A 13,140-nucleotide genomic window follows, 5' to 3' on the forward strand; every position below is an offset into this window, starting at 1 on the left:
GTAAAAGTACTATAATTGCCACTCAAATGTATGAAGTAGAAGTTTAAAGTACTCCCGCTGTAAAATAGTACTTTTCTAAATTCCCACATTCATTATTTTTTTCAAAAGTAAATAATGAATTAATGTTTCATTGTAGAAATTGTTGTCTGCACAACTCTTTCATTTATTTATCAAGAGAGATTCAAATCATTAATATCGAAGCATTACTTTGAGATATTGGAGATTCCCATATCAATCTATTTTTTATGTCTCTGTGTCTACAGCTCACACACTGATGCATTAAAGTACATGAATGCAATGTACGTGTGTGTGTGTGTGTGTGTGTGTGTGTGTGTGTGTGTGTGTGTGTGTGTGTGTGTGTGTGTGTGTGTGTGTGTGTGTGTGTTACAACCTTCCTCGAGGTGGAGGCTGCAACAACTTCAGCTAAACCTACGAAACTGGCAGCTTGAATTTCAACACAACACAACTGCACAGCCGACGTCTGCAGGCTCAAGACTTCTGTTTCCAAAAAGTATGAAAAATATGTAATTTTTTACAAAACAAATGTATTGAAGCTGAGTGAAAGTAAATAAAAAGAGTTACCAGGCCATTATGTCATTATATTGTAAATTAGGGCTATTAGAGCAACGTGGCCAAATCAATAATTATCACGATAAACGTCACGTTCTTTTATCCCAGAGAAAGACAAACAATTGATAAACAACAAAACATTTTACAAATCTGAGTTGGATCAGTCTTCACTGTGTTGGACTTTTGTTAAATTGCTATTGATGCAAATTAAAATTGCTACGTAATGAATTCACATTTTTTTTTGGGGGGGGGGGGGGGTTTGCATAACATACAACAAAAACAACTCAAACTGTAAATGTTGTGTTTATGTGTTGACACTCATCAGTAATACCTTCCCCACTATTACCTCTGAAAAGCAGCAGCTATCAGCAGCAGCATCACTGTGAATATAATAATTATCAGAATGATGAGAGATAACAGAGGTGAGCTTCCTTTGAACACACACACACACACACACACACACACACACACACACACACACACACACACACACACACACACACACACACACACACACACACTGAAACACTGAGCTCCACTGTGTGGCTCTTTTGAAGGACATGAAGGTGGAGGAGGAGGAGGAGGGGGGGGGGAGGATAGTGGAATAAGAAGTGTAATCTTCTCCTCTTATCTCTAACAACCCCCCCATCCACACACACACACACACACAGACACACACAGACATTAGCATCTGTTATCTCACAATTATCATATACATTAGTCAACACCTGTTTCACTTAACCTCGTTTAATTAGGGCCATTGAAACGCGGCTCCTCGCTCTAAACAAAACCTTCCGACATGTAAAAGGCCAGTTTGTTGTGCTTCGCTCGATAAATTAGCAAATAAAAAAAAAGCTCCGAGGCTCATGAAGCTGAATGAAAACCCGTATTCTCGTGTTGGTATTAAATACGCAGTGAGAGAAACTAGTGGCAGTGGAACAAATCTCGCTCGGTGACTTTTACGCGTGCGTAAAAAAAAAAAAAAACTGCTTTGTTTATTAGCGCGATTTAATGTTATTCAAATTGTTAATTCAATTCTCCGCAGTGCAGATCTGTAGGTGATGAAGGAGCAGCAGCGGCAGCAGCGACTGGCAGGACCTCGTTACCTGAATTATTCTAATCTGTGCGCTTAATTAGCGCCAGACAGGAGATGTTGTAAATCTCACACCAACCTCTGGTTTCATCCTGCGCAGTGAAACCGAGCGAAGTGAAAACTATTAAAACAACAACGTGGAAACACATCAGAAAACGAAACTTGGAGCTGATATTAACCATTTCTGTAAAGTTTCAGACTTTAAAATGCAAAAAGCTGCGCGTCTTTGATTCGCTTCCCAGCAGAAGAGGTCGCGTTTGAATTGAAACTCCGCAGAAATCAGTGAGTTGCGATAAGTAGCGAATATTCAGCCTCTCCACGAAAACGCAAAAAGGAACAGCGGAGGGCTTCTTTGATGGGATTTGTTGCCAGTGAAAGCTGCGGGTCTTTTGAACGTAGCTGTCAGTCAATACCAGTGGGACAACCCCCCCCCCGTCTCTCAGCCCTTCTCCTCCCTCTCCTCCCCCTGCACGCACACACACACACACACACACACACACACACACACACACACACGCTGGCAGCTGGGTGTATATATAAGTGGATCCAGGCGCTTGTGTTGCCACTCACTCGAACCTACGAATAGCTGGGACGCAGGAAAGATGCCCGCATCTCAAACTGGATTTGGCAACTTCTTCTTGGAGCGGAACATCAGCATGCCCACTGGATATCAGATCCCGATGCTGGGGAGCGTGCACCAGCAGCAGGCCCAGCATCTGGCAGCGATGGCAGCTGGGATTCCCTTAGGATACTCAGGACTACAGGGATACAACTTTATCCCATATCCGCACCACAGGCACATCGCGCACATGGTGAGTTGTTCAATCACAGAATTGTTTTACTCCTAATTTGAGGATCTCAAGGTCAACATGTTTGTAGAGTTCAATCTCCAGTGACTGAACAATGAGAGGAGGCACCAACCTCTTCTTCAAGATTTGACTCTCGCAAACTGGATTGTGTGGATGTTATGTTAACCTGCAACAGTCTGCAAACAAACTTTGTAAGATCTAATAGGAATTCATCAGATTATCTTTCCGTTATGTTTTGGTCAATAGTTCACTCACTAAGTTGTGCGCAGTGAGTCGCCAACTCCGTGCGTAATTGCGCACAAGCGAGATTCCCTGGCTTGCTTCTTACGTTTCTTCTCTTTATTTTTCCAGACCAACGGTTTCGACTTGAAGGCCGCATCTCCCTATCATCACGCGCTCCTGGCCCGGGGGGGGCCCTTCTACCCACCTTACCGTCCGGGTGCAACCGAGGACCCCGGCAGGGTCCCCAAGGTGGCCACGCGAGAGAGCACCGGGGCGCTCAAGGCCTGGCTGAACGAGCACCTGAAGAACCCGTATCCGACCAAGGGCGAGAAGATCATGCTCGCCATCATCACCAAAATGAGCCTCACGCAGGTCTCCACCTGGTTCGCCAACGCGAGGCGACGCCTGAAGAAGGAGAACAGGGTCAGCTGGGCGTGCAAGGGGAAATCAGACGAGGAGGATGAGGAGCAGGAGGGAGAGAGCGACGAGGACGACGGTCCCCTGGAGAAATGTCACCTGGATGAGGAAGAGCCTCAAAGCGAGCGCGCAGACACCGAGGAGCGCGTGCAGGGCGCGTTGGAGAGCTCGGCCCCGGTGGACGCGCGTCTGGAGCCGAACCAGCAGCAGCAGCACGAAGACAGAGAACACGCACTTGTGAAGAAAGTTGAACAGAGTGACTCCGGTCTCACGCCGTCCGGGCTGGAGAGTAAAGACAACGTCTCCAGTCAAAAACCCAAAATCTGGTCTTTGGCGGAGACGGCGACTTCAGAGACTGTGAAGAAACCTCTGGAGCATATTTACCACCCGGCAGGGAAGCTGTGGGCAGACTGGGCCTCCAGGAACGGGCTGTTCGTGCCCGCGTGCTACTCCACTCGTGAGATTATCTGAGTGTCAGACTCAAACCTCCTCCACAGCTTTTGCACTTTACTCTCTCGGACCTCAGGGAACTCCTGACGTTTTGACACGAAATGAAATTCTGTATTTTTGTGAAACCAAAGACTTTGAACACGTTGTGTTACTGTAAATAAAATGTAGATGTATTTTTCCACCGACGACCTGTAAATTATGTTTCCTTTGTCTAATCGTGAAGAAATATTTTTGCTTAAATAAAATCCAGCTTCTGGTGATAATCGGACATGTTTTACTGCTCTGTATTCTCTACGAATTTAGGGTTTATGCTTTAAAAGCCTGGAAACCTAAGCTCAGCTATATCGCAGCTGCAAATTAAAATAGATTTAAAAAGGCTTAATACTTTTGCTTTAGTATAACTCTTAACTAAACTGAGAGTTTTTAACTTATCAAACCCTTTATTTAATCTTCCAAAACAAAGAAAGAACAGAACAACTCCAAAACTAAAACACAAAAAACATCCGTCTAAAGCTTCGTTTGGCAGATTCGGGGACGAGAGGAAAAGAAAACGAGCTGAAGACGAAACAAAGAAGCCGTTCTCACTCGAGTTAAACTTCTGTTAATTCTAATGATTATTGGAGGTCAAAGGTTAAATCCGGGTGTGAGTTTAAGGTTCCTTTACAGATTCCAGATGCAAACTAACATCTGCAGGCCGACACATCCGGGCATTATTCACTAAATTCACCATTAACACCAAATGTAAAAGGCATAAATCTTAACGTTTATCATCTTTTCAGGGTTTTATATCAACAATATTATGTGGCCTGATTTTCTGTCTTCCTTTTTGAGTTTCTGGTTCGGTTCAGGAACTGTGGGGGGGTTGTTTTTTTTGAGCCGAGTGATCCTTGACATTAAACTTAAGGAAAAGAAAAGTTTTAAATCCTGTGTGAGTGCAAACTGAAGTGAGGTGTTCCTCTCCACAGGTACGGATTAGACCTGTCGGGGTGTTAGTGATGTTTAGCGGTAATCAAAGGGATTCCTCTCCATCAATCACCCAGGTTGTTCCCATGTAAATTCAAAGGGCCGTACCTCCATTAATCCGGGGATAATGAGGGGGGGGCCCCTGGGAGAAGCAGGCCCTGCAGAGCCGTTGTCCTCCGGGGGGGCCAAACCTTCTCCATGCAAATCCCTTCAAACAGAAAACACACAGAGAAGATTTATTTTCCTCACAACAAACAGGAGATCAGGCCACAAAAGAATAAAGAGGAGTGAAACTGTAAAATGAGGCCTGATAAAAAAAAACTCCTCATCTCTCCAGTGTCAGGGGCCAGATTGATGCGAGTCTGCAGCGACCCCCTGAGGACACCGAGAGGAACTACATCACAGTTTATTCCACTCATTGTAATTTGATTCCAGCTTTAATTGGAGAAGTGAAGGTAAAAACCCACATGTGCGCTAAAAACAGCGGGAATAGTGATAGAGGTTTGGTCCATTCATCCAAACAAAGCTCATGGGGGAAGTTGCACGACTTTTAAACTCTGTCCCTCGCGTTTCAAACACATGCACACACATGAGTCACATAGTTTTTAGATTCAGTGTCACTTACACTTTCACAGTTTCGATGTCCTGCGTGAATAAAAGTCCGTAAATCGTCTCAGAACGAAGAGGGGGGAAAAGACGCTCCTGCAAATCCAGAACTTGCCCGAGAATTCTCATGTTTTTGAGTTTTCTTCGGTATTTTACAAATCCAACGACATTATTATCAGAACATTGTGGGGGGAACTGTAAGAGGAACTGCTTGTGATTAATTCGGCTGACGTTTGGTGCCAATTTTCCACAGTGGATTCAAACACGGGGTACAGTTTAGGGGCAACTTTACACTTCCTGCTTTCATCCCCCAAAGCTTCATGGGAACTGGTGGATTGACCAATAGCAGCCAGTGTAAACACCCCCTTAAAAAATAACTAATGGAATAGATTTGACCGCAGAAGCTTTTAAATCACATGACATCAGTTTTTTCACCTTCTCACAATGCAAACACAAGAATTCATTTTTAAAAAATTGTGTATTTTATCTGTCTAATCACCAAATTAACAGTTGGTCCCTGGTTCTTTTTAACTTGTGATGGTTTGGAAATAAATTGGCTCAATTGTATTTTGGTGCTAAATTGCCAAAGTGGAAACAAACACAGGCTAAAGTTTGAGACTTTAAAGATAACTCGGATATTGGATATTGAAATTTCCGAGTTCCGACTTCCAAGCGCACGGTGCATGGGCCAAACATGGCTGATGTTCATGTGGTACACAAAGCAGAGGAGGGACCAGACGCCATTACACACTTTATTAGTGACACTTTTATACTTGGAAACACATTCTAATACACAAAAGGGAGAGAACACGTGCAAACTGAAACACAAACACGTGTAAAAACAGCCCATTAATTACAAAACACACAAAACCAATACATTAAAGTCACGTTGCATGCAACACTCTAAAATCTTTACACTACTGCAGCAGTTTCAATTTCATGGTTGACACTAAGGGAAATATATTTACACAAGGAGAATTAAGTGCAAGTGAAATACGAGTCGTAACATTTACATTCACATCTACAAACTGTTCAGAATGAGGATTTTCCGTCCGTGCACGTCTGTGCTTCTGTCTCCTGTTGGGGCTGGATTGAGCCTTTGCCCCTCTCCTGTGTCACAAACTGTCCGTTCTCACTGAGAACGGCCTCCGACAGCAGCTCGTCCCTCTGCTCCTCCAGGTTCTCCTCCGGTATCTTCGTCTCTTCTTCCTCCTGTGACGGCCGCGGTTCAGGATCCTTCTCGGTCTCGTTGACCTGAGTGAATAACAGTAGGCAGGGTTCCCTCGGTAGCTTCTCCCGGTCTCCGCGGCACGATTCCAGACAGCCCTACCAGAGCACAAGAGAAAAAGAAATAAAGAATATTACAGATTCAGTTGTGGAAAGAAAATTCAAGGTTTACAATTTCACGATCACAAATCTGGGAATCTAGATGCTGGAGAGCCTTAGGATTCAAAACAGTGTTTTCAAACTAAAACCATCTCGACTTTATGGTTCTGCATTAGTTTGAATCCTCTTCGATATTAACACGCCTGGAGATGCATATCACGTGACCACTCACATACACTTGTCGGACATTGACGTGATGTGAATTGATGCGTTTTCAAGCAAAGACGTAGTAACGTGGACGAAACCTCAGTTAAAGGTCATTTAAAGGAACAGTTTGACATTAATCTAACACGTTAATGTCCATGTGTCAAAATATGAGAGAAATATAAAGCAGTGTTTTTGATTTTCATAGCTTAACAGACTCGAAACTGGCAGAAACAGCTACTTTGGCTTTGTCAAATTAAAAACGGGTAATAAATAGGTGATAAAACGTATGTAATTTGTGAGCTTTTGAGGATTTAGTAATTTAAGCAACATGTACCTGTGTCCACCCACAGGCCTGGCTTCTTAAAAAAGCTTAGAGATATAAAAGTGGCATAAAATGTCTCATCTAATTCTTTGCAAGAACATGAATAAAGTGGGAAAGTAACAATACAATATGCAGCATATATCCCTCTCAGTAAATTGTTTTTGTTAATAGCTGCACTACTCTGTTACTTTTAAATTAAACACGAGGCAACAAAAGAGGAAAGAGAATCAGATTTACCTTTGCCCTTTGTTTTGTGTCTCCTGCTTTAACCAACACAAAGGAAAAGAAAGAGAACATGAGAACATGAGAACATGAGAACATGAGAACATGAGGTGAGTTACTGACACGTGAATTCATTAAAGATGATATAAGAGTCCCAGCACAGCTTACCTCTGCAAACACAACTTGCGAGTACAACGACAATCAATAAACTGCCAATAACAACAGCGGCTGCGATCAGACCTCCTTGATGCCGCAGACTTTTCTCTGCAAGAACAGAAACAGTAAGAAATGAATTAATACAAATATAACGCAAAACCTTTAGTTACTGTAAAAACAAAACCAGAACATAACCATGCTCAGTGTAGCCACTCGAACGAATACTTCAGGAAAATATATATATATATCTTTATAAATGTTTAAATGTGCCACCTCACAGTTTTGGGGTGTCAAGGTTACAAATACTGTTAAAAAATGAATTAAGGCAGTTTGAGAGAGTTATTTATCGAGTGAGATTTGTTTAAAATACTCTTTTATAAACTTTATTTGTCATTATCATTTGTCATTGGAGAAAAGCAGAGTTTCAGTCTGCGCTCTCTGATAAAAACCCAGACACAGTGTAAGTTGTGTGCAGGTGAACTGAGTCAAACCCACAGTTAAAAACCACAAACCAACACAGATGAACGGTCTCGTCACCTCGGAGGTTTCGTTTTGAGTCACACAAAAAAAACCTCTAACCACACGGCTGCAGGGCGCTGTCAGAGACACACGAGAGAAGAGCTCGGCTTCCTGCACGGAACTCACCACAGACGATGTCAGATACGTGGGTTCCCTTCTCTTGGACGTGGAATCCACTCTCACATCTGCAAAACAAAACAAAAATCACACACAGTTAAAGGAGAATTCCCGGGGTTTTTTCTGTCGGGCGAAATGAGAGAAAGTGTTGAGTGTTGGTGAGGATGTAACACAACAGGTGTCTGTGGCGCAGGGTTGATCTCACACTGTGGAGACCTGCCTCCGACAAACACTGAACATTTTTTATCCCAGACTCAAATGATCAGTTAACCCACGGAAACAAAGTGAAGATTTGACAGGATTCTCTCAGGTGTTCCTAAGATCACACGTTGTCCTTCTTCTCCAAATTTCTAATCAATTCATCCGAGAATCAGAGTGAACGCTTGTGCCAGATGTGGTGAATTTCCAGATGTGTGTTCTCTATGTATTATTTAAGCAAATCAGAGAGGTTTCAGTCCACTCGTCTAACACAGACGTCAAACTGCTTTACCCCTGACTGGCAGACTGGAGTTTAAAACTGTGAAAAACAAATTTCACCTTCATGTAAATACAAAACTCTCCTGTCCACCCGACAGGAAAATCACACGATGTTCACTGTTATGTCCTCTAGTGGGCGCTACAGGAGCATCAAGGGTCAAAAGAATAGACTTAAGAACCATTTTCTTTTCCTCTTCAGTCTACCCATTCATAAATATGACTCGTTGACATATTTACCATATATTCAGACTATTTTAAAGTGGAAAAATCCATTCTGGGCAATAACATGAAGCCACTCTTGTAGTATTTATAATTTTTTAGCTTTATAACAAATTTTAAACTTGTTTTTGATAAATTTGCACAGGTTTTCATTTCATTGTACCGATTTCTTTAGTGCAATAAAGGCTTTTTATTCCATTCTACTCTATTAGTAGTTGTGTGTTCATACGTGTGTTTCATGGCCGTGTGACTGTATCACTCACTCTGTCCACTTCGTACACACACTGTCCGACGAGGTGCCGACGGAGAAGGAGCCTTCGGGGCAGCTCTCACACACGGTGTCCCGGGTGTGGTTGCCTGAAAGCCGAGCGGCAACAAAGATTCATCACGTTGCAAAAACAGATCCGATAATTTGGGCATTCTCTGGAGTTTCTCATTATTCGGATGGATCTCAGTTGATGATGATGAAAAAGCAAAAAGAATGCAAATATCTAGAAGATGGTGAAGAAGACGTAAAACAGAAACTTGTCCCTCCAGAGATGTTTCTGCTGCTGTTTTCTTAAATAAATAAAAAGACAAACTCCAGAGACAGCTCTGACCCAATCACACGGACGTCTCCAGGAGTTGTACGATGATGTCTTACCTACGGATTTGGCCCATTGCCCTGGTTCACAGGTTGTGTGCGGCACACAGGTGACGCACGTGACACTGGAGCAGTGGAAACCCGGCAGGCAGGTGCAGGTGCTTTCTTTCTTCTTGCTCTCTGGCAGGGAAACCTCCAGGTTTTTATCTGAAAGAGGAAAACAAACACTGAACAATCGTCCCTGGATGTTGTGTTGTGACCGGAGCAGGTTTGTGTTGTTGGGTCTTACTCGGGTCGCAGTACGGCTGACGTTTACACTGGGAGTCCCTGGTGTATTCATCCTGATATTTGTGGGGTCCACACTCTGCGCACTGAGGATCGGAACACGTGCCGAGAGTCAACATCTTTGTGCCTGAAACAAACAGTGAAACGCTCCAGTGTTTGCAAACGTGTGACGGGGAAGAGGAAAAGCAATAGTTTGACATTTTGGGGGATAAACCCTTCTTGCCAAGTTATCGTTCTTCTTTGTGATGATCACGTTTGTCTCATAAAATTCAGAGCTGCAGCAGAAACAGAGCAGCTGACCTGATTCTGACAGCTCCGCTTACATTTATCAAAACATCACGTCTGGTCTGTTTGAGCTGTACAAGAGCGAAAGTGAAAACAAGCTATTGTGGTTTTGCACGAGGTTATAAAGTATGTTACTGCTTATTTTCATGGTTCAGTAATATCGTTTTATGTTTCTATGAAGTGATAATTAGTCATTAAATGTCAAAAGGCAACAGTGGTCATAAAAAAGTCCATAAGCCAAAAGATAATCAGTTCTGTAATTTATAACATATAAATGTTAAACTTTATTTATAGAGCACGTTTCAAAAAAACATGTGCTTCACAGACATAAAAGCACTTTAAGGATATTTTATTTTGTTATAAAATTGTACTAGAAAATGATTAACAGATTTTAAAAATCAGAATGTATTTGTTTTTGATGATTGATAATGACTAATTGTTTGTTTCCCACATTGACCAGAGAGACGCCATCAATCCTCTCATCTAACAAAGGATTGTGTTTGTTGTTTGTTGTTTGTTGTTTGTGTTCATCACACGTGACTGAAAGTGAAACCAAGGAATGAAAAGAAAACAAGGAGGAAAACCAAAAGCAAAAGAAAAAGTTTTTTGGCATCAATGGTGACACTGTTCTTGAAAAGTGATGCTCATTCGATGCTTGTTTTAAAATAGTGGAATTTTCTAGATTTACACAAAGATAAATGTAAGATTCAGACAAACGGAGCGACACGCTTCCGTAGACAGATAAACATCCAGGAATCATCTTTTCTGTGTTATCGTCCAATCCACTTGATGTTGGTCAGGCAGAATAGTTTCCCTCAAATGCGTTAAAACTGCAGATATTTGTGTTGAAGGTACATTTACTTTTAGAAATTTGATAACGAATCTAATATTGAAACCAGGATTCACGTGTTTCATCTAAGAAGAGTCATACAATCCAGTTCACAGCTCTGTTTTTACAAATTAAACTGCAGCCTCTCTTTTAAAGGTGTGAATGACTTAGTTTACCTGGAGCACACATTGTGCAGCACTGGCCGGCCTGGTCATACTGGGTGAGGGGGTCACACCGGGACACAGCAGAGGTCAGCATCTGCAAAACACAAGCAGCATGAAGCAACATGAAACTACAGTTTGGTGGTGGTGGTGGTGGGGGGGGTTGTTTCTCTGTGTGCACAGTTGGTTCACTTCCTCAGAGATTACAGTGGGTGGAAAGTCCCAAACCTTTTTTACCAACCGTGAACTCGGGGGGGACTCAGCATCAGCGACTCTCTGACACTTCTGCTCTAAAACGTCTCAATCTGTTATTATTGCTGCTTCTTTTCAGCCCAAACTCACGCGTGTTCGTGTGAGAGCAGCGTCAGCTTGGGTTGAAAGCGAAAGTGAAAGTGAACCTAACCGTGACTGTGCAGCAATATGAACACTTTTAACATCAGAACGAGCCAGAAACACAACGTGGGAGTGAAGTACAGACAGAATACGTTGAAGCGCAGAGAAATAAAGGAAACACTCGCCTACACGTACACGTTTACTGTACATGTGATAAAAACCTAGTGGCAGAGATCACACGTCACAATAAGCAGTTTGAAAACAGAATCCACCAGTTTACTCACCATCATCTGCTGGCACACCATCACCACCACCACCACCACGAAGAGACGCATGTTGCTGGTGAGTCGCAGCATTATGTTGCTCAGACGGTCTCACTGTGTTTCTGCTGCCTTCACCTCCTTCTGCTTTAACTGTGCAGAGGGAGGAGCTGCACCCAGGGAATCCCCCCCCACCCCACCCCACCCTATGTGCTCTTGTTTTTTTTTGTTTTTTTTTTACTTCTTATTCTAACTTGACCATTTCCTGTAACTTCCACCGTGAAGCTGAGATATTCTGGCCCCTGAAAAAAAAACCAACCCAAAGACCAGAGAAACACACGTGGTTCATTCAGTTCACTGGAGTTGTGTTGTTTATAAAGTCACAATTCACACACAGAGGTTTAGATTCAAGGTGCAGGCGCATTTAGAACAACACAACATTAAAGAGAAATAAAGGTAAAATCAATTTAAAATAAAAAAAAGCACAGTTTAAAACCCATTTCAAGCCCAATTAAAGAGTTCATAAACTGGAATAAAGGAGGTTTAAAGAGTTAAAATAAATAAAAAGGATAACATCTGTATGTATACAAAATATTCAGTAATAATTTAAACAAGCTAAAGGAGTAAAATAAAATATATAAAATGGAGAGAAATGTGTAAAATAATAAAATGAAAATATAATAAAATACCACGATGGTATGACCTTTGAAAATAGTTTAGTTTATGGCTCTTGTGAATAAAAATACTATGAATGAATTCCTAAGATCAGGCAAGTTTAGGTGAAAGAAATCACTACTATTGTGTTTGAAATATTTATAATACTATATTTTTAAGTGTTAATGTATCAAAAGCAAAATAGATATTTATTATTAGTGATGCATGAACGTTGAAGCAGCTATTTACTGTCGCTGCATTGGCTGATTTACAGGTAATTCTAAATAGATGTTATTTACTGTCAGGTTGTTACGAGACTATTACAACATCTTGTATTTAATTAAACCCTTTGTCTCTTTCTAATGTAAAATCTTACGACACAAAGTGGCTGCAAATGAGTAGAATGCGGTAGAAAGCTCGAGGGAATCTTTTATTGATCGGGATTTATTGTGTCCATTGTTCTCGACCACTTTTCATCCGGCACTGAAACTCCTCCTGTTGAGGGATTCCCCACAAACTATTTGCACAGTGGTTTTCCCACAATGAAGATGGAAGTGACGACACTCCTCTGTCAACTTCACACAGACTTTCAGATTTTCTTTGTGATTGTATTCAGGTGCAGCCAAAAAAGCAAAAGCTCTTATTTTCTCATTGATAGAAATTCTGTGTCCATATATATAATAAAACTATTTTATATGAGAGGAGTCAATTATATTAGAGTAGGAATGTGTGAGAAGACGTGACTATTGACCAGGGAGACGTGTGTTTTTATGAGAAACCATATCACTGTGTTGTGTTGTGGGTATGTTGTGAAGGGGCTTCAGGCTTCTTGGGCCTCTCTCTCTCCTGGAGGGGCTGAGGAACAGATGAGGAACAGATGAGGAACAGATGAGGAACAGATGAGGAACAGATGAGGAACAGATGAGGAACAGATGAGGCCTGCATGTGCAGACGTGTAAGCTGATGTTTGCTGTTGTGCAGAGAAGCTGTGCTGCTGTGGGTGTGGCGGCTTCACCTGGAACAAGAATGTAACCGGAGCTGCAGCAGGGCGGGAG

At 42.1% G+C, this 13,140-nt stretch overlaps 2 protein-coding genes across 5 annotated transcripts; one reads left to right on the forward strand and one right to left on the reverse strand.

Moving 5' to 3' along the window:
• The first annotated feature begins 2,176 nt into the window (after nucleotides 1-2,176).
• irx7 (iroquois homeobox 7) lies at nucleotides 2,177-3,829 on the forward strand. The gene is made up of 2 exons (XM_034589663.1): nucleotides 2,177-2,475; nucleotides 2,824-3,829. The coding sequence occupies exons 1-2, from the start codon at nucleotides 2,266-2,268 to the stop codon at nucleotides 3,580-3,582; spliced, it is 969 nt and encodes a 322-aa protein (XP_034445554.1). The 5' UTR covers nucleotides 2,177-2,265; the 3' UTR covers nucleotides 3,583-3,829.
• A 2,049-nt stretch (nucleotides 3,830-5,878) lies between these two features.
• Nucleotides 5,879-11,601, reverse strand: cd40 (CD40 molecule, TNF receptor superfamily member 5). 4 transcript variants are annotated; one of them, XM_034590927.1, is made up of 9 exons: nucleotides 11,456-11,601; nucleotides 10,854-10,935; nucleotides 9,568-9,690; nucleotides 9,339-9,485; nucleotides 8,959-9,052; nucleotides 8,009-8,067; nucleotides 7,376-7,471; nucleotides 7,223-7,245; nucleotides 5,879-6,456 (listed from the first exon to the last, which is right to left on the reverse strand). In XM_034590927.1, exons 1-9 carry the CDS (start codon nucleotides 11,525-11,527, stop codon nucleotides 6,163-6,165), a joined length of 990 nt encoding a protein of 329 aa, XP_034446818.1. In that variant the 5' UTR covers nucleotides 11,528-11,601; the 3' UTR covers nucleotides 5,879-6,162. The 4 variants fall into 4 exon arrangements, with proteins under 4 accessions (XP_034446818.1, XP_034446817.1, XP_034446820.1 ...); XM_034590926.1 differs by having other exon boundaries at nucleotides 7,223-7,248; XM_034590929.1 differs by lacking the exon at nucleotides 7,376-7,471 and having other exon boundaries at nucleotides 5,880-6,456.
• Nucleotides 11,602-13,140: the final 1,539 nt, after the last annotated feature.

Source organism: Hippoglossus hippoglossus, chromosome 7 (genome assembly GCF_009819705.1).
Source record: "Hippoglossus hippoglossus isolate fHipHip1 chromosome 7, fHipHip1.pri, whole genome shotgun sequence".
Taxonomy (NCBI): domain Eukaryota; kingdom Metazoa; phylum Chordata; class Actinopteri; order Pleuronectiformes; family Pleuronectidae; genus Hippoglossus; species Hippoglossus hippoglossus.